General features: G+C 40.3%; 1 protein-coding gene across 3 annotated transcripts in view; it reads left to right on the top strand.

Moving 5' to 3' along the window:
• The window catches only part of DNAH8 (dynein axonemal heavy chain 8), a 363,336-nt gene that overhangs the window by 303,031 nt on the left and 38,777 nt on the right, over positions 1-21,528 (top strand). For 2 of the 3 annotated variants that reach the window (XM_077904163.1, XM_077904162.1), the window contains 3 exons: positions 6,500-6,616; positions 8,416-8,517; positions 16,725-16,885. In XM_077904163.1, coding sequence (XP_077760289.1) covers positions 6,500-6,616; positions 8,416-8,517; positions 16,725-16,885 — 380 coding nt within the window. Of the gene's footprint in view, positions 1-163; positions 308-6,499; positions 6,617-8,415; positions 8,518-16,724; positions 16,886-21,528 lie in introns of those variants that run through there. The other variant, XM_077904164.1, reaches the window with a different exon arrangement.

The raw sequence follows: 21,528 nt of genomic DNA, 5'->3' as shown, positions 1-21,528 counted from the left end.
GAGGCAGAAGGAGGTGATCTTTCAAGTTTTTTCCCATTTCTAAGACTGTTATCAAGTTCTATGACTACACAGGGAGCATGGATAATTCAAGCATGGTTTCCTCTGTTCTTATTAGCAGAAATATTTACTGTGATACACCTAACTATTTTCTTTTACTTGTTAGGATGGAGCTGGCTTGATAGCAAAATGCAGCATTCTTGAGGGGCTTGTGGTCCTGGGCCAGAAGTATCCACATGGCCCAGGAGCTTGTAAGAGATGGATCTCAGGCCCCACCGTGGACCTGCTGAATTAGAATCTGCATTGTAATAAGATGCCCCAGTGACTCATGTGCATATTAAAGTTTGAAGTGCAGCCATTACTAAAAGGACTGTTCTGGGTTGGATTGATTGTGACTTAGATTTCTCTACTACTGTTGGACATAATAGCCAAACACCTGATTTGTTAACTGATTGACTGATTTCCTCCAAATTAACCTAGATATCCCTTGCTCTATACAAATATGATTTTTATGCATTTGTCCTTGCAGAGACTCACAAAAAGAACAGGGAATTTGTTCATATCCCATAATCTCAAGCTTCAGAGCTGGGGAGGAGTTTGTGCTGGAGCCCATCACACCTCAGAATACAGAACCTGGTAGTGAAATAGAGGTCAAATGGGAGAGCTGTGTGACCTCCATGTAATTCCCTTACTGAACTGTGGTTTGGCATCATGCCATCAACTCACCCCCACTCAAGGGCATCATGTGTTATGCGGACCTCAGTCACTGTTACAGAGAACAAAATGAACACTCTTCCTCTCCCATACAATGGGGAAGTAGACTTGGCTGGTCAAGGACAACTGTCTTGGGTGATGTAGCAAATAGTGTGGTTTGTTTTGTGGTTGAGGCAGGAGCAGGCTTACCCAGTAGAAGGGCGCCCTGGGTGCTTCCATGTGAACTTGCAAATACATAAGCCAATGTTGCACTGAGTTCTTCTTGCCCCAGACTCCTCTTCTTTCTCCTCTCTGCCAGGTTAACTTACCATCTACATAGGCCAAGAAGTTGCTATAGCAACAGCACTCTTACAGCAGTCAGGTGATATCTCTGTCCTAGCCAGCCAGCCCTCTACCATCCCCATGGGAGCCCACCATCCCCAACATGCTAGTGGATGCCTTGGCTCTATTTGGCCACTACTCCCTGAGGACATTTCCTCATCCTCTTGGAGATTACTCTCACTGGAATCTTCCCTCTGGCCTTTATATCATCTCTCTATGGTTTCCCAGAAACTCCAGTGCAATGGCATTCTGGATTTCAGAGCAAGGCCACATTAACCCTTCAGGATCTTAATTTTAAATATATCTACCTCCAAAGTCCTGTTCTTTTAAAACTCAATACTTAACATCTGTGGTGTCCTCCCAATACCTCCTGCAGAAAGTCAGAATAGCATTTTCTGGTGGTCAGTGTGCTGTCCTTTGATGGTCAGTGTACTATCCATTGTTTGAAGAGTCCATTGGACCCAATGAATGTCTAATGAAATGGTTCTCAGCATTGTCTGGGTCCCAGAATCCCTGGAAGGAGGCAGCAAGGTGGGATGCTCAGTCCTTTTAAAAACTTGTTATGTGATTCTAATACACAACAAGAATTGAGAATAATTGCCAAATACCCACTGCCCTTAAGACAGGCGTCCTTCATCACTTTTGTGTCCTTTTCGTGATTTAGAACTTTTCTCCTCATCACCTTGGCTTACCCACATTGAGGCCCACTTTTTGGGGCTTTTCGAATGGCTTATGCACAAGTCTGTGAAGTTTTCTTGCTAAAGTCATTGATTAGGAGCTCTAGGGGCTTGCAGTGGCAGTTGCAGACTTGGATATTTTATCCTGGCTCTTAAAAATAATTAAATATGAAATGAAAATGGCCGCATGGAACAGGGCCCAAGGAAATCCACTGCCAGCAGTTCTTCTTTCAGAAAAGTGTTTTCTTCTCCTACATCTTGTTTTCTCTCTCAAGTTTGAGCCTTGACAAACATTCCCTTCAAGTTTAATACTGCATAGGAAGTTCTTGCTTTGGGGAGGCATGATTACAAAGTTCTTCATTTAAATATCCTCAGAATAATTACAGTAATATGATACAGGTTTAAAGAAAGAACTTTTACATTTTGCTTGGCAGTTTTTGCCAGGGGTCCTGGCCACTTCTGTTCATTATTTTTACCTTTTAAAGTTTCCCATATGTTTTATAATATGGATTGCATTTTTTTTCATTTTACGTGAGCTCCAGTAATTAAAGAAACAGGTTGTGACGTTCCAAAGAGAAACTTGTTTTGCAGATGCAGCTGAAATGATTCTGTGTTGGGCTGTCGAGAGGTGGGCTCATTGGGCTGAGGTAGAGTTTAACATAAAATTGGAAATGGCTTTAACATCATTAAGATGATGACTACGTTGAGCAATTTGTCTTCAGTGTCCAAAGGAGGATTCCATGTTTTCCATATTTCACTAATAGTTCTGTGTTTTGTAGATTCTTTGGGATACAAAGAAGGAGCCATATTAGTCAAATTCAGTAAAGAGTAGACTAGTCTTCTTAAAAATCACCCCACTCTTGGGGCGCCTGGATGGCTCAGTGGTTGAGTGTCTGCCTTTGGCTCAGGTCATGATCCCGGGGTCCTGGGATCGAGTCCCACGTCAGGTTCCCTGCAGGGGGCCTGCTTTTCCCTCTGCCTGTGTCTCTGCCTCTCCCTCTCTGTGTCTCTCATGAATAAATAAAATCTTAAAAAATAAAATAAAATAAAATAAGATCACCCTTCTCCAACTTAATAATGAACAATAACTCCCTTCTGTTGAATCAGGTTTTAACTCTTTATTCTGACATTCATATCTATGTGCCACTCCTGAATCATCATGAGAGCACATAGTTCTAGCTACTCCCACGAGGGCACTCTCTGCTGCAGTAAAACCACTTACCTGTAGCCTCCTGCTTGATGAATCTGAGCTTTGTGTTCCAGTCTTTCCTCATAGCTTTTGAGAAGCCTGGAAGTCTTTTCTCCCTCCTTTTCAAAGACTAGCTTCAGTTACATTCTTCCCAGAAGCCTCTGATTGAATGTCTTCTTCAGGCTTATCATCTGTTATATTTTGACAGTTAATTATAGTCACTATCACATTGTCCTTTCCTTATTTCTAAGTCTTATTTTCTCAACCAGATTAAAACTTCTTGAAAATACATTGATTTTAATATTTTTCCATTGTCTCACATGGGACTCATCCCATAGTTTTAAGAATACTAATTGAACTGAAGAGATTCAGTATTCCAAATATTCCAAGTTCTAGCAAAGCCTCCTGCTCCTGAGCTTCCAAGTGAGTTCTTAGTTCTTCTTCTGATGGTTTGAGTCTGTTCTGATAGTATTCCATGATGATAATTCAGGGCTATTTCTTTATTGTCACTTAGAGAGATGAGTGAATACAAAAAAAATTTTTCAAGAAATTGAAATTACTTCATTTGTAAAAGAAAAGTCACCCCCCAAGATCTTGTCTTTTTTTTCCCCAAGATAAGCTAAACAGTCTATGACTTTAGTGATCCAACCTAAAAAGTAAATGCTTTAAATGAAATCTGATAGTAAACACCATAAAGTGAAGCAAATCTCAGCATTGGAACAATTTTCAAAGATCACATTTTAAGGAGCAACAGAATTGCAATGGCTCAGTGCGTATAAATGGGAGTGTTTCCATAGAGCCAATATAAGCAGTTCTAGTAATTGGAAAGGAAGAATTATTTTTCATTCAGTCTCCTGTCTAATTGAACAGTAAATTAAAAAAAATTAAGTCAAACATAGGTGAAACTATTTTAGAGTTGATTTTCTTTTTTAAAAATGGGAAAACATTTTCATTTCACCAATAAGTAGTTAGCTTTCTTTTTTTTTGAAGGTGTCAAGATGGAAGAAATTCCAGAGACTCAAGGCTTAGCTGAATGCATTTTCATGTTAATATCACACTCCCCACTCTCAACTTACTCTTGCTTCAAAATAACTTGGAGGAGGCTCACCTCAGTGTTTCTGAGATCCACTCAAGAAATTCTTTTGAATTTGTGTCAGCCTCAGAAATGACCCCACAGAGGGTGAGAAGGAGAGTGCCTTTCATTTTGATAATAATCATTAATCAATCTAGTATTTATTACACAATCATAATCCTTTCCCCAAAAAAGGGGAAACAAAGGGGAGACAAAAATGGGATACATGTTTCTCACTATCAAGGTTCAAAATCTGGTTTACAGGACCAAGCATTTCAATACGAAACAGTTAGAAAAACATCATGGCAACATGAGTACTGATACCAGGAAGCAGACAGCCATCGAGTGATGCTGACACCTTTAAGAGCCAGGGTTCCCCCTTATGCACCTGGGATAAAACCACTGGTCAGGGCACCTCTGCTCCTTCTCACCTTCTCTGTGTTCAAGGGAAGATTATGCTTCACAGCTCTCAAGTTTAAAGTCTCCCTAGTTTTTTTTTTAAGATTTTTATTTATTCATGAGAGACACAGAGAGAAAGAGAGAGGCAGAGAGAGAAGCAGGCTCCATGCAGGAGCCGGACGCAGGACTCCATCCTGGGTCTCCAGCATCACGCCCTCGGCTGCAGGCGGCGCCAGACCGCTGCGCCACCGGGGCTGCCCCAAGTCTCACTAATTTACTCTAACTAGAGTAAACTCTAGGTAGCAATTCTGAACCCTAAGTCCAAATTCCTGAGAGGAGGAATCTGGTTGGCCTTTCTTGGGCTGGCTGTCCGACTTTTATCAGCTAAGAGATGAGAATGGGAGTCACACCATAGAAAATGCTAGTACCTGACAACCTAACCTAAAGAAGTATAGGTCTAGAAGTAATGTTAGTAGTGTACTAGTTTTTTAAGAGTTATTTGTATGCTGTCAGTCTTATTAAAAAGGAGACAACAGACACAATAGAGTTACTTGTGCTAAGCCCACATCACCAAATTGAAAAATCATACATAACCTAACTGCAATTTCAAACTTTTCCAGGAAATGTAATTTTAACCAGTTAATCTGAAATTTCCTGGTCAGTGCTAGTGTGGTAAACCCCTAGTAGACCTCTTTTGTTCCCCAAAGGAAGGGGGACAAATAATCCTTTGACCCAAATAATCCTTTTTCTCTCTTACCACTTCCTTGTGTCATCTCCTCTCTGCCTTTAAAAACTTTTCTTTTTCTGTAGCTCTTCAAGGCTCTTTCCTATTTGCTAAGTGGGACGCTACTTGATTCATCAACTGTTCAATAAAGCCATGGAGATCTTTAAGATTTACTTGTTTGAATTTTTATTTAACAGTCTGATCTCCCAGGGTCAGGACATCTGGACCCAAATTATCCACATTAATTTTCATGGTTTACTTAATATTTTAAAAGCATATTCTGAAAATCAGTAGTTAAACCTTCTTGCTTTCTGAATTTTTTTTTCTCTGACCTCTCCACGAGCTTGTCTAAACTAAAATTCCTTTAAATGGTGGTTTAATTAGGATTGAAAGCATGGAGCAGCTGTAGTAAAAAGTATTGGAATGACTTGTCAAAACATCATGAGAGAGAGATTGTGTGTGTTGGGTTAGGGAAAACAAAAGAGAGAAACAAAAGTTAGTATATATTAAGAGGTAAAGAAATAGAATTATTCCTTTCCATAGATTCTTGGGATTCTACTCTCCTCATGGATTCTCACCTCAGCCACTAGGGTCAAAGGGCTAGAGGCTAACCCAAATAAATAATTGGACCTTCCTTAGAGGCTGGTTGTATGCCAGGGCAGAGAAAGCTAATGGTATAGTGATATCTGAGTTAATCTATGTGGTTTGCTAGGTGATCAGAACCTGGAAGTACCGGTTCTAACTCTTACATACATTTAAAATGGTCTCCAGAATATTGAATCATTTTATGTGAGCCCATTTGGATTGTTTCCGGGTAATTTGGCAATTCAAAACATTTAGCCACCTTTTTTTCCATAGAAGGGAACAGATGAGGGAAATGTGAAAGTTTTAAGAGGGATGTGTCATGTTTTACAATAGAGATGGGGGGTTTTCAGAGTCTGAAATTGCAAGATTACAGAGTAAAACTAGTAGGGGTGTCTAAATACTCTTGAATGCTTAAGTTATTCAACTGGAAAAACAAAATTTCAAACTCTTACACTTAAGATTTGAAACTTTTAAGAGTCTAACTTAGAACATATGAGCTCATTTACCAGATATTTATTGAGCACCTAAGGCATTTTTTTTTTTGAATTGGCGATGGAAACCTGGACTTTTTTTTTTTAAACCCAAGAACTCCCAACTTGGCAAGTGTTTGAGGACTTGTTCTGGCAAACCACCTGGCAAGAGAGCCATGGAATAATATTTTAGTGGCTAAGGTATCCAAAATTGTATACTGTTCTTTTATGACATCACCTTATCTCCCTATCATGCCTTCCTTTTCCTGTGCTTTGTGTTTTAATGATAACAGGAGAAATCAGCTGCATTCGATTTCAAAATCTCAACTTACTTTCCTTTGTCTTGTTAAGGAGCGGCGGAAATTTGGTCCCTTAGGATGGAATATTCCCTATGAGTTCAATTCTGCTGACTTTTCAGCCAGTGTCCAGTTCATCCAGAACCACCTTGATGAATGTGATATTAAAAAAGTGAGTGAAATTATTCTTTTTCTCCCTACTTTTATTGCTGTCCTTAAATCAAGGTTCTATAGACTTTTTCAGTCTATAATATACAGTTGAACCTGCTGAGGTTCCCCCAGGGCCTCCCCATTCTGATCCCTTGTTTACTGGTCCAGTCGTTTCCCCTCACCTCTATTGCCCATAAGGAGTGCATTCAGACCCCGATTGAATATTCGTGTGCCCCCCCCCCCACTCAAATCTCTCCCGTGCACACACCACAGAGACCGACCACAAATGAGGAAACTCAGTGTGTGCAGAAACTCCACGGCCTTCCTCATATCACAGGTAAGTGCTCCAATGCACTTCAAGAGAACAGACATCTCATATCAGACCTTTCTTCCAGCATCTCCCTGATGCCTCTTCAGAAGTGAAAATGTTATCTCTCGACCCATGCGAAAGTTCTTTCTCACCTTTAGTCACATCTTAACAGATGTTTAAGCTTATGCAAATAGACAGAAATAATTTCTAATCATGGTCACTGATCATTGTCTAGCATTTCACAAGTCTCAGAGTGCTCACGCATGAAAGATCTCATCTGTAGATAGACACAGAAGGCATTACTATTCTCCCCACTGTACTGATGAGATAATGGACAAGAGAGAATAAAGGACTTCCTCCTCACAGAGCTAAGAACACAACCCAGTTGTTCATCCACATGTGTTAGAAAGGATTGGAAATCTGTTTTTTTCTATGATCTTGAGCAAGTTTATGAGCCTCTCAGAGCCTGCCTCCTCATCTACAAGGTGGCCATGGTTTCTGTGAGGAATAAGTGAGTTAGCATTTGTGAAAACACAGTATATGGTGCACAATAAGAACTCAATACCAATTTCTTACCGTCCCTCCTTCTCTTCTTTCTCATAGTAGATCTCGAGCTAATTATATATAGATACTGAAGTATCAGTATGGTGATGGTGAGCCATGATGAATTTTTATGTAGGCCCCTGGAGGATCTAGAATCAAATCATCATTTTTCCTTGAAGTTACAAAAGGATATTAAATTGAGTATGACAGTTTGATGAAAAATTATATCGTATGGATTCATATTCTGTTATTATTTGTCATTTGGTATATACAAATAATAGTTAACCTTGGAATAATTGCTTTGAAAGGCAGTGGAGCTAATGAATCAAAATTTAGCCAAAAGAAAGTAAATTTAAAAAATCAAGCATTCTTACTTTTCCTACTCCAAATGTATTAAGTGAAAAAAAAAGTATTAATATCTCTAATGTATTGCTAGAATAAGTTTGCTATGGAAATTAATAAATACTTTGATTTAGTTATAGTTCATAGAATGAGACAGCAAAGGATTGCATTGTAGAAAAATGCTGTGAATGAATAATTTTCTAGTTGTTCTCATACTGATTCAGAAAACATATTACTAGGAAAGCTTATTAAATCGTTGATTACTTGATTTTTTTTCCTTTCTTCACTAAACACTACTTTTTTCTAATGGCTCGGCATTAGTATAATGAATATTATAGTTGATTACATCCACAGAGTGAAAAAAAAGTCTTTTTCCCCCATTTTAAATAATCAATGAGTAATATATTCACCAATATTTAGTATTGTAGATTTTTCTTCGGTGACCAAACTCCAGCAGTTTCAGCCATGTAATAGCAAAAGAGTTAGTAACAGAAGATTATGAGTCATTTTAAATGTGATCTAGCTAGTGCTTCGTTTTTGAGACATTTCCTCCAGGAAAAGATCTGAAATGTTTAGAGTTGCTCATTTGGATTGACAATGAATAATCTCTTGTATTTTTAATAAAGGGTGTGTCATGGAGTACAGTTCGGTACATGATTGGAGAAGTACAATACGGAGGCAGAGTGACAGACGACTTTGATAAACGTCTACTTAATTGCTTTGCTAGAGTAAGTCAATTTACAGAAAAGGCATGGGACACAGTTTATTGCATTTTCCTTTTAAACAAGAATATTTGTTTGTTTGTAATCAGTGAGCCAAACTTAGGGGGGAAAATCCATAGAGCAGAGCTTCTGAAAAGAAACAGCCAACAAAACCAAGACCAAAACCAAAACCAAAGCCAAACCAACTAGCAATCTACTTATGGTCCAGAGCAGAATAGTGGTCAACTCTCAATGGTCTGTGAATTATCTGCTGTATAAATGAGTTGCTTATTTTCAGGGTCTCTCCGCACTACCCCTCCTCCATGAAAATGTGACAATTAATTTGCTAATTCCTTTGAGTGCAGGTCTTGTGAAGATTTCAAGTCCCCAAATAAGTGATTGGAGAATTAACCATAATTTGAGTGTTCACATCTTTTCCATTAGGATAAACAATTGTTCATTTTTCCCTTTGTGCCCAGTAAAATCCACATACATCATCACATTGGCAAACATTTTCTAGAGAAAATTATTCGTTGGCAATTACAGTTTTCACATCAGTGATAGATGGTATAAATGTGTTTACCAGATTCAAACTCTTCTTAAAATTTTCACGTTAAAAGAAGCAATATACATTACCTAAGTTGGAAAAATCAGATACATGAGTATTTTATGGTTATTTGAATTCTTTATAGTAGGCCCTATGTTGGCAATTCTCTGTTTCAATGATTTTGTCCCCTTAACAAAAACAACAAAGTATAAGCTTTAGGTATATTTTGGTAAGCTGGAGTTTGACCAGGAATCTGATGTTTCGTTCAATACTTATTTATTTTTGCAAGTATTTCTTAAAGCTGTATGTGGAGAAAGGTGGATAATGATAAATGCTGTATGGAGGTGAGAACCTGGCTACTGGAGATTAAGTCAGTACAGACCTCCCAGAAGGCAACTGGGAAAACCTTACTGAAATTAAGTATTCTAGGTAGACACATCCCAAAACATTTCTAGAAAAAGTCCACAAGTTGACATGTATAATAATGTTTATGGCAGTATTGTATGTGGAGCTGAAGGTAACCATCATTGCTTGGGTTGCTTGTGGGTTCCCTTCTCCCAGGACATGACTTTGGTTGAGGTGCCTCCCTTCCACCAGGGCAATACCTTGGAGGGACAATGTGGTGAGCCCTTAGAAGTCAATAGTCCAGAAAGCTGAGGAGCAAGTGCTTGGGTCCTAAAGAAGGAACTGGTGGTGCATTGCAACATCCTCTACAAATACCTAACATGGATTAGTGAATGAGCACAATGGAATACTATTGCTCACCTTTCTGGGATATAATCTGGCAGCATTTAGTCACATCCAGTGTGTGACACTTCCTGAACCAGACTCCCACTCCTGAGTGTGTATATATATATATACCCACTATACTGCATATATATATATATATATATATATATATATATATATATATATACCCTATATATATATCCCAGAGAAATTTGCGAACAGGTCCATGAACACGTACAAAGATATTGCTCATAGTATTGTTTGTAGTAGTAGGAAGTTGAAAGTAACCTACGAGTCTGCCATGGAGGTATAGCTGAGTTAAATGTCATAGATACCTATCATGGAATTTAATGCAGCACTTAGAAGAAATGATCCATATGACATCCTACATAGATTTTTAAAACTTAGTGTTGAGTACACAGCCTAAAAAAATAAAATGAGATCTATAAAGTAATACATGTATATTTCACAAAGACATAGATGAAGCACATTTAAATAGATATCCTCTGAGGGAAGGAGACTGGGAGTGGAAATCAAGACTGAATGGAGGAAAATGAAAATAAAAGGGGCCTAAACTTGGGCACCTGAGTGGCTCAGTTAGTTAAGCATCCCACTTAATTTCAGCTCAGGTCATGATCCCAGGGTTGTGAGATTGAGCCCCACATTGGGTTCCCTGCTGAGTATGGATTCACTCTCTCCCTCTGCCCCTCCCCCCTACTCACTAGCTTTCTCTCTCCAATTTTCTCTCTCTAAAAAAGGGGGAGCCTAGACTCACGAGAATAATAAAATAAAGGAATATAATTTCTCATCTCTCTATATCTGAGGTTTAAGGAAGAAAAAGGTGTCTTATATACTTTGTGTTAGAATGATCGTAAGAGTATCTAAAATGGGAGTTTTAATACTGGAGACCCTGAGAAGTGATTAGACGTTGCATATATTGTACAGATAATACCAGTAGAATGCTGATGGCCAAAAAAGAGGGAGTCAAAGATCACTACTAGTTTAGACTTAAACAATTGGGTAGAGAGTAATAGAACCATTTACAGAAGAGACAGGCTTCAGAAGGAGTATTACTGGCTGGGGGCGGAAATTAGGAGATCTGATCATGTAACTTTTGAGATGCCCACTAGACACCCAGTTGGAGTTGTCTAACACTGTAAGTTCCCTAAAGGGGGGGGTGACTTTGCCTGATTACATCACTGCCAGATTCCCAGCATGCAGAGCAGAACCTAGAACATACTACGTGCTCAATAAATATTTATTGAATAAGAATGAAGGAAGGTAAACAATGCAATTGAATTTATAGGTCTGGAACTCAGGAGAGAGGTTAGGGCTAGAGAAAAAAAGAGTTGGAATTTGTCAGCATACAGATGGTTATTTGAAGTCAACAGATGAAAGCGTCATCTAAGAAGATTGTGCAGAGAAAGAAAACAAGCTAAGGACAGGGCTCTGAGTACTTTAATGTATCAAGAGAGAAGAAATAGTCAACTGAGAGAGGTGAAGGAAGATGAGGAAAGGGACTTTATTGGTACTTAGTATTTGACCAATAAATCTTTAAAAAATACAGCCTACTTTTAGGAAATATGAAATATACAGAAAAATGTAAAAAACCAAATATGTGGCTTAGTAAGTCTCTCCATATAGGCAAAGAATATTTCCAGCTCTCCGAAAGACTCATGCATGCACCTTCTCCATCACAACTCCCCATTCCCTGGGGGATCCCTGGGGGGCTCAGCAGTTTGGTGCCTGCCTTTAGCCCAGGATGTGATCCTGGGGTCCCGGGATCGAGTCCCACATCGGGCTCCCTGTGTGGAGCCTGCTTCTCCCTTGGCCTGTGTCTCTGCCTCTCTGTGTCTCTCATGAATAAATAAATAAAATTTTTTAAAAAAAATTAAAAACAACTCCCCATTCCCTCAAGGTAACCGCAGTTCTAACTTTTATACAAACCATTTCTTTCTCACTGTACTTTTACCATCTAAGTAAGTAGTCATATTAACATAGTTCAATTTTGCCTGTTTTTGAACTTCATATAAATGGAACCATAGTGTATATTACCATTTTGGTGTCTGGCTTATTTTTCTCAATTTGGAATTTTGAGATATACCCATGTTGCCTGTAGTCTATTCATTTTCTCTTACTCTCTTGGGTTCCATTGTATCATATTGGTGGAAATTAGGATTGTTTCCCCCTGGAGGTATTACAAATAATGCATCTGGGGACATTCTTGTACCAGGTTCTTGGAGCACATGAATATGCCTTTCTATTAGGAGCTGAATTGCTAGGATATAGAGTCTGCATACTTTCCATTTTAGTCAGTCTCATCAATCTGGTTTCCAAAGTGTCATTCCAAGAATACATCCAACCAAAGAATGAGATATTCCATTTCACCACATCCTCACCAACACTGGGCATCATTAGTCTCTTGAGTGTTAGCCATTTGGGTGGATATATAATGGTGTCTGACTTTGGTTTTAATTTTTATTTCTCTGAATGCTAATGGACTTGAGTACCCTCACGTGTTGATTTACTATTGTAGTTTTCTCTCCTGTGACTTGCTTGTATGTTCTTGCCTCTGTTTCTCTTGGGTTATCTGTCTTTTTAAAATATTGATCTATAGGAGGTTTTTGCATATTCTGTATGTAAGTTCTTTGTTCATTATGTGGTTGCAAATATCTTTTCCCATTCTGAGCCTTGCCTCTTCACTTTTATTAGTCTTTTAATGATTAGAAATACTTAATTTTAGTATACCTGGTATATATTTTTCTATTCCTTTTATTTCAACCTTTTTGTGTCATTATGTTTCAGACTTATCTCTTATAAACAACAAAATTGAAAATTGAAAAGCTGAAATTTTTAATATCTAGTCTGAAGATCTTGTATTTTAACAGGCAAATTAATCATTTTATTGTTGTGATTACTGCTGTATTTTGACTTATTCTATCATCTTATTTTGTGGTTTTCATTAGACATGTTTTGTTTGTTTGTTTGTTTTGGCCTTTTTTCTTCTTTCCTGCTTTTTAAAAATGTGTTTTTATATTTCATATTGGTATGAAAATTATGTATTCCATTTTTAGTCTTTACATTTTCTAATATGATTACTTAAGTGAAAATCTAACCCTACATTATAGCCCTTCTGACTTGCTTCTTTCATATTACTGCCATGGAACATTTTGGCTCCTCCTCATTTTTATTCCCATTGCTGCCACTCGTTATGATAATTTTACAACCAGTGGTGATTTAGATTTATCAATATATATACCGGTTGATAGAAGGAAGCCAGCCCATTCCTTATGATGGGGGAAGTCTAGGGGTATGGGTGCTGAAACTGGAAGGTTTGGTGGGGGAAGATGGGGTTACTTTCTTCTGATCATATCTATGCTCAGAGTGAAATAAGAAGCATCATCAGCCAAAGAAATGCAGGTCATAAGCTGAGGGGAGGGGACAGCAAGTGTGGAACATTTGAAGAAAGGGGATGAGATGTGAAGTAGTTGCCTTAGAGAGTGAGAAAGGGAATATGTGATCCTAATACACGTGTTCAGCCTCCCCCACTAGATTGTAAACCCATTAAAATAAGAAACAAGGCATCTAGTTTCTGCTTTCTATCTAGCACCTAGGATACACTCAATACATGTTTGTTGATGATGATAAACGTAATTTAATCTCAGCAGATTGAGATTTATATGCCTGGGGTCATAGTCATCTAAGACAGAGTAGATTGGATTGATTTTTACTGACCCCAGAGCACAACCTGAAAATCAAGTATCTTTTTTTTTTTTTCCTTTTTAAACAACACCTTATAGTAGCTTTAAATATAGCCTGGACTTTTTTCTAAAACGTAGAGTTCAAGAAGAGTCCCAACTAACCAACCGTCTTAGCCATTTTGTCTTGATTTTATTGAAACTGCCTTAATTAAAGGTGGCAAGAACACTGCAGTTTACTGGCAAAGTGAAGGGGATTTCTAAGAGACCTCTTTGCCCTCCATGTCAGAACCAGAGCTGGCTCTCTGGATAGCAGCTCAAAGCTGCTTGTGGGCAAAGGGAAGGAGAGAAAGAGCACCTGTTACTCAAGCTTTTGCACCTTCAAGCCCTCAAAGTGGGTGGTTTCTCCCTGTGACCTGAACCTGTCTTCCCCCTCTTCTTCTTCTTCTCTATCCCCCCCACCCACCATACTGCACTGCAACCCCCACCACACACACACACTCAGGGCAATAAAAGACTAGTCAGCGGGCCCCAAATCCCTCTCTGAAGCCTACAGTTCTCCATCCTCTGGGCCTGGGTATCACTCTCCTCTCTGGAGTTTAATTACTGCTCTAAATGAAAAGCTCACCCTACTGTTTTCTATTCTTTTGCTCCTAGGCAGCTTCCCTGCCCAGCCCCCACTTCTTTATCTCCGTCTCTCTCCTGACTTCCCTTAGAGTTGCTCCACCTTCAGTGGCTCCAGCTCTCTGAGCATTGGGCTGCCCCACATGTTGCTCCCTTTGAAACTGCACTTCATCCTGCACTCCTGTCAGCCTCCTGTCTCCTCTCTTCCTTCCCCTCGCCTGTTCCAGATGGCACCTCAATAACCAGAGAGGTGAGTTTGGGTCTCTGGATATAAGGACACAGGGTTACCAGGAAACCCTACTGAGGATGGCTGTAGAAAGCACGATGGAGCCCACATGCTCCTCCTAGCTCAGTCTCTGCTTCAGCCTTACCTTCTGACCTGCTGGCCTAACCTTCTTATGGTCACTTTACCCTGACCATGCTACTCAGTTTAACTGTGTTCACTCATATGTGGAATATGAGAAATCATGAAAGGGACCATAAGGGAAGAGGGGGTGGAATTGGGGAAAAATCAGAGAGGAAGACAAACCATGAGACACCCTGACTCTGGGAAACAAACAGTTGCTGGAGGGGAGGTGGGTGGGGGCATGGGGTAACTGGGTGATGCACTTGATGGGATGAGCACTGGGTGTTATACTAATTGTTGGCAAATTGAATTTAAATTTAAAAAAAATGAAGAATAAAAAAGAAAGATTTAAAAAATTGTGTTTCGGTGCCTTCAAGTTGGATCTTCTATCCCTCTGACTTTCAACTCAGGGCTTTTCTTTGAACCCCTGTTTGTTTTCTCTGTTCTCAACATCTTATGGCTGTGTCTCCCCTCAAACCAACAACTGTAGAACTTTATTGTCCTTGGAGGATGACTGCTTATCTTTTATAAGGTACCTTTTAGAGTCTCCTGAAGTAATTCCATGTTGACTTCTTAGTCCTTATTTTGACTATCCCCCCAAATGTCCTCCAGATTTGGTGAAACTCAATTGTTTGTGTGTTTGTGACTCTGGCAATTTATGTGCGTATTGACAAAGTGATAGAAGAAACCGGAATGTAGAAGAAATAGGTACTAGGGAACTCGGCGTGGTCACTGTTGTAGCCTTCGCCTCCATAGTCATCCACATCACTAAAAACACAATCTTTCTAATTAATTATCATAGCACCACTCTCTTTAATAACTTTCAGAGGATCCTTATTTCTTAAGTTCACACCAATCATCGCCTAAAGAATATTTACCCCAAATTTCGTCACTTTCTCCACCTGCCTCACATTTTTGCATCAGTTACTCTGTGCCTTTGCTGGTGTGGTCTCCCCAGTCACTAGTTCCCTCATCAAAATCCTGTGCTTCAAGGCTTCTCTCTAAGATCACTCCCCAGATAAAGCCTTACCTGACATCCAGCTGGCTATTCTCTCTTCCTGCTGTAAGCCTCCTTGTACTCTGCTTATTCTTCTTTCCTCTGGCTCTTACCTTGGTGCCCTTTGGACGGTGGTCTGTTTTTAAATTGACTTACCCCTCTACTGGGTCACTAGCTCCTTGAAGGAAAGATTCCCCTTTGCATTCTGTTCCAGTTATAAGCTCCATGCCTTGTGCACAGGAGTTGAGTAGGATAGAACATCTGGGGGGGGGGGCGGGGAGAGGTGTCTCTGGGGGTGGGGTGGGGTGGGGGAGCAGAAGAGAGAACCAGCACACAGGGCATTTCAGAGTGATCATGGGACCTAAAAAGAGCTGGAAGAAGGGGATGGAAGGAAGATGCTGGATAAAGTGTAACCCACTGAAGTAAAGCCCAATCCCCATCTCTTTTCACATTGAGTCCTCTGAGTGATTCAGACATCCTGCCTGTACTTCTGTTCCTCCTGTCTTCCCATTATTTTCCTTCCTGCTGAGAAAATTGCTCTGTTAGACACTGAAGTCATTGCCTCAAATCTGGCTCGTAGGCATTCAGCATTATTTTTTTTCTCTTCTTCAGAATAAGTCTATTCACACCAAGTATATATTTGTTCTCTGGCTTTTACGTTACAGATAATCAATTCATATGGAATGAGAAAAGGATGTCTTAAGGCAAACAATAAGACGGTTGGATACATTTGCTTCTTGTGGCCAGGGACATAACTTAATTAACAGAGGGAGCTCTCCAGCTCAGGGTGGGAGGGGAGACAATTGTCACGTTTTCCTGGCTTTGTGTGGTGCGCAGTGCTGCTGTGAGCCACATGGAACACAGCATAGCCCCTGGCATGAACCCTGTTTTGGGGGTGAAAGGAGGCCATGGAAATGCCCAGATCCTCTCTCGCATGTGTGACTATTGCCTTATCTCTGCAGTGTGTTCTCATTTGTCTTAAAAAGTAGGATGGAGGGTCACGAGTTTATTGGAGCAGAGAGTGGCCTTGCAAGGCTGGCCACTCTCTGGTCACTATTAGCAAGCACCTTCTTGGGTGTTCAAGAGAGGCTTGGGCTTCACTGTTTTTGTGTCATGTAGCTTCTCTCTTTTCTTCATATTTTTGCTAATTATTTCTACCAGTGGGTTTCTTAAGGTCCTTTCAAACCCAATATAAAAATTTATTAAAATGGAAATAAGGTGACCCCTTCCTTCCTTATAGTTTTCATTTAGACGTTCATCACTTTTATTTCTTCTGTTTTCCCTTCTGCATAGGTCTGGTTCAGTGAGAAGATGTTTGAGCCATCGTTCTGTTTTTATACTGGATATAAAATCCCCTTGTGCAAAACCTTGGATCAGTATTTTGAGTACATCCAGTCACTGCCATCCCTAGATAACCCCGAAGTCTTTGGGCTGCACCCTAATGCTGATATCACGTAAGTTCCTGGCATTTTTTAATTTTAAAGGATCATTTGTAACTCAGCCTGGCAAAGACTGTGCATTTCATTTTCTCTCTTAATTTCTCTCCTTTCTCTTCTTTTTATTTTTCTGTGAAAAATAATGTCACTTCCTGTCTCCCAATTATAACTTTGTCATATCTTGGCCTGCTCTCCCCTTACTAAATCCTGATGCTCCGGAGTTTACGACAAGCTAAAGCTCTAATTTATGCGTTGATTATTTCTCCTCTGTCATGTCGTAAAACCAGTTGGTGTTATTGGTATTGATGCTTTCCACTGATAGGACCATAGTCTTCCAGCTTCTTGCCTCTAACCAAAAAAAAAAAAAAATCCATTAAAGATAATGGTCACAAACAGAATCTAAAAGGGCCAGGAGGACAGAGAGAAAGAGGAGGAAGAATTGTGTTTCTGCTTGATCCTCTCTCTTGTGGCTCCTGTCCTCTGATTTACTTGCTTGCACCCATCTGTCACTAATACTCATGGTGAGCACAGAGCACAGCTACAGAACCTGGAGGAAAGGCTGGGGGTTTCAGCTCAAGGTGAGGGCCCCTGCTCTGGTCACCAAGGTAAGAGAGGGTAAGTGAAGAGACAAGAAATGCAGCCAAATCCCCAGTCCCTTCTCAGACCCACTCATTGAATGAAGGAACCTGAAAACAAGGCTCTCCGTTTCCACAGAGAGAGTACCAAAAGTCCCCAGCTGAGATTCTCATCTGGATGGTCATTGCCTCTGGCCCCTCGAAGAAAGATCACAGAGTTTATGTCTAGGAGAGTGGTTTGGGTGAATGGAAGAAACCAGACTCTTCTGGTAGAATCTAAGCTGTGACAACCAATCGAGGAGTGGGATGTCTCTCTCCCCGCATCACTCACCTGCCACTGCAATTTTAACAACTCTGCAGAGGGGCAGAGAAGTTTCTCACCTTCTGCTTCTCTGCTCTTGCCCACCATCCATGGAGTTCCAACTTGCTCTCACTGCATTTTTCTCTCCACCCCCTGAATGTGTGCTTTGCCTCTTGTGTAAGGCTTGGCCTCCTGGCCTCTCTGTCACCCATACTGATTCTGATTTCTCCAGATCCTCTGATCTCTCCCATGCTGCTTTTCATCTTTAGAGATGTAGGCATGACCCAGAAGAGCCATGAATGGCTAACACTCTTTTCAGACCCCATGATGGAACTGTGGTGGCTCTGGTGGTATTTTGAAGAGGCCTTCATAGGTTAGCTGGAGACAGGAAAGAAGTGAAGAAATAAGAAGAAAGATTCCTCAGGGATCCATTTGAAATCAACTCAAACACTATCTGAAAGAAAGAACACAGAAAAAGAGTTTTGCCTTAGCTGAAACCTTAGAAATCTGAGGCAGACCCCATCACTCCTCTTTTCAGAACCCTCCTAAGTCCCCCATCTCACTCTTAAGTCAAGATCAAAGGCAGATGGTGACATACAGGTGACCTGCAAGGCCCGCTAGGACCACCTTCCCCCACCTCTCAGCCTGATCTCCTCTGTCCCCTCCCTCCCTCACTGCCCAGCTCCAGCTCCTGCTAGCTTCCTATTACTCAGATAGACCATATGGCTCCCCTCATGGGATACTTGCTCCTCCCAGAACATCCCTCCCCCCAGATATCATTGTGGCTCACTGGCTCACCTTTCCTCTTTCTGGTCCTTAATTAAATGTTACCTTTTCAATGATGTCTTCCCTGGGTGCCCTATTTAAAAATTGCAGACTGCTCCTCAGCCCTCACCCCAGACTCCATCCTCCTTGCCTACTTTTTTCTTTAGATTGTATCACCAGCTGGGATATTTTGTACTTACTTATTTATTTGCTATCTTCTGTCTACCATCATTAAATATAAAAGCTATCATGTCCAAAACTTTTGTCTATTTTTATTACTGTCTCTCCAGTGCTAAACAGTGCCTGATGGCTCAGGACCTATGTGTTGAATGTGCCAGCAATACTAAATTCTTCTGGATTGTGAAGAATATAATGAATGAGAATAGTCTATAGAAACAGTTCATGTGAATGGGCAGAAAAAGTGCCAATGATGTAAAGCACTTCTATGTTAGTAATTGAAAAAGCTCACATATGAGAGCTCCAAACTTTGAGTTCATCCTTGCAAGAGCCCAAGGAGTCATGACAGCTGGTTCCTAGAGAGTTGGATCCTGTTGGGGGCTACAGGATCCTGCCACAGAGTGTGTTAAAGCAGGGTTGAACTCATCGCATCCTGACTTACCCATGTGACCATAGCAGTTTGGGTCATCAGCTCTCAAGAAAGATAAACCAGAACTAGAAGAAGTCCAGAGAAGTAAGCCTAAAATGTAATGCAGATAGAAGGCAGTGATGGAGTCAAATTATTTTTTCCCTTGACTTTTTATTTTGAACTATTATAAATCCTCAGAAAAGTTGCAAGTACAGTGAACGTCATATAGCCTTCACCCAGAGTCACCAGTTGTTAACAGTTTGTACCATTTACCTTTTCTCTTTCTATATTTATATCTTTGTATATTTATAGATCTACAGTTATATCCTTATGTAACCACATCTATTTCTGTGTGTGTGTGTGTGTGTGTGTGTGTGTGTGTGTGCTTATAGCCCCCTCAATGGATAGAGCTAGGAAATAAGTACTTTTTAAAACGTCATGAGTTGGGGTGCCTGAGTGGCTGAGCTGGTTAAGTGTCTGCCTTCAACTCAGGTCATGATCTCAGGGTTCTGGGATCAAGCCCTGCATCAGACTCCCTGCTGAGTGGGGAGCCCGCTTCTTCCTCTCCCTCTGCCACTCCCCCTGCTTGTGTGCTTTCTCTCTCTCTCTCTTTCTCTCTCTCTCTCTCCCTCAAATAAATAAATAAAATCTTAAAAACAAAACGACACCAAAAATGTCATGAGCTAATACCAGTAACTCCAATTTCAAAGGTATACTTCACGTCTCTTCTTGGTCTTCCCTCATTTCAATATTGAAGTCTCCTCTCTCCCATGATAAGAGCTCTGGATCACACTAAGTTCAATATATTTACCCATTTGCTCTAAATGACTCCACCAAGACCGCTACCAACAACAAATGTATTAAGTGGAGATCAAGATTTCTTTGCAGTTCTTTTAATCCCTGGAATACATCCCACTGAGGTTGTACAGAGCATTCTACTCAGAAGTCACTCAGATTGTTTTCTCTGTGTGGTTATGCTATCAATTGATAGATAGGTGCATTCATTTATTTCTGTTTATATTACATTTAGTTTTTGTCCATCTTTGTCGGTTGTCTTAAATACATGAAACATGGACATGGCTTGAGAGTCACGGCTAGATAAAAGGTGTTCTCACACCCCTCCCTCTACCTTTTTGGGCAACCAGATGCATTAGTTTCTGGGTTATCTTCCCTGTGTTTTTTTCCTTAATTTTTAAAAATTTACTTTACAGAGCACAAGTGCATGAGTGGGGAGGGAGGCAGAAGGAGAGAGAATCTCAAGTAGATTCCCTGTAAAATGCAGAGGCCAACATGGGGCTTGATCTCAGGACCCTGAGCATAACCTGAGCTGAAACCAAGAGCTGGACATTTAACTGACTGAGCCACGCAAGTGCCTCTTTCCTGTGTTTCTTTTTGCTAAAACATAAATACATATATATTCTTATTACTTGTTTTTTCCTAAAGTTGCCATACTTTATATATAATTTTGTGTCTTATCTTTTCCAATTAAAAATGTATCCTGTGGGGCACCTGAGCGGCTCAGATGGTTAAGCATCCAACTCTTGTTTGTGGCTCAGATCGCCATCTCAGGGTTGTGAGGTTAAGCCCTGCGTTGGGCTCCTTGCTGGGCATGGAGCCTGCTTAAGAGTCTCTCTCTCCCTCCCCCTCTGCGCCTCCCCATCCTTGTACAAACTCTCTAAAAAATAAATAAATGAAATCTTTTAAAAAATGTATCCTGTAATCACTCCATATGTTCCCATGTCTTCCTCACTATTTTTTTATTTTACAGCTGCATGCTCCTCCATTGTTAATATGTACCATAGTTTATCATCTGACTCCTATGGATGGGCATTTAGGTTGTTTCCAGTATTTTGCTATCCCAAATAATTCCTCAATTAATAATCTCATGGTTAAGGTTTCTCATGTTGTTGGAGATATATTTTCAGGGTGTGTGGCTGTGAGTGGAGTTGCTAGATCAGGGATTAGTGAATATTGCCAAGTCCTCTCCACAGGACTGTGCTACTTTGCACTCTCAACAACAATGTGGCAAGGCCCTTCTTTCACAGCCTCATCAACAGAGTATTGGTGAAGGTTTTGAATTTTCACCAATATGACAAGTGAGAAATGGTATCTCAGCATAGTTTTAATTTGCTTTCTCTTCTTTTGAGTGAAATTGAGTGCATTTCCCTTCATCTGGAGACTGTTTGGACTAAGACCATCTTGGAGGCCCTGTGGATCAATCCAGATGTGGTTTGATGCAGGCCAAAATCAGGGATGATGCCAGAATGGAGAGGGTAGAGCAAAGCTGTAGGACATGTCCCAAAGGGGACCTGTGAGATTTAGTGAGTATAGAGCAATGGCTGAGAGTCTTGTGTAGTTTTCATCCATTTGTTGCTGCCACCTAAGGAGTAGAGAGCACAGCGAGCCTTCTGTGTCTTTTGGCAGCTCTCTTCAC

The sequence above is a fragment of the Canis aureus genome, chromosome 7, assembly GCF_053574225.1.
Source record: "Canis aureus isolate CA01 chromosome 7, VMU_Caureus_v.1.0, whole genome shotgun sequence".
In the NCBI taxonomy this organism is placed as follows: Eukaryota; Metazoa; Chordata; class Mammalia; order Carnivora; family Canidae; genus Canis; species Canis aureus.
The sequence above is the reverse complement of the archived record's forward strand: the minus strand, read 5'-3'. Positions and strand labels throughout refer to the sequence as shown.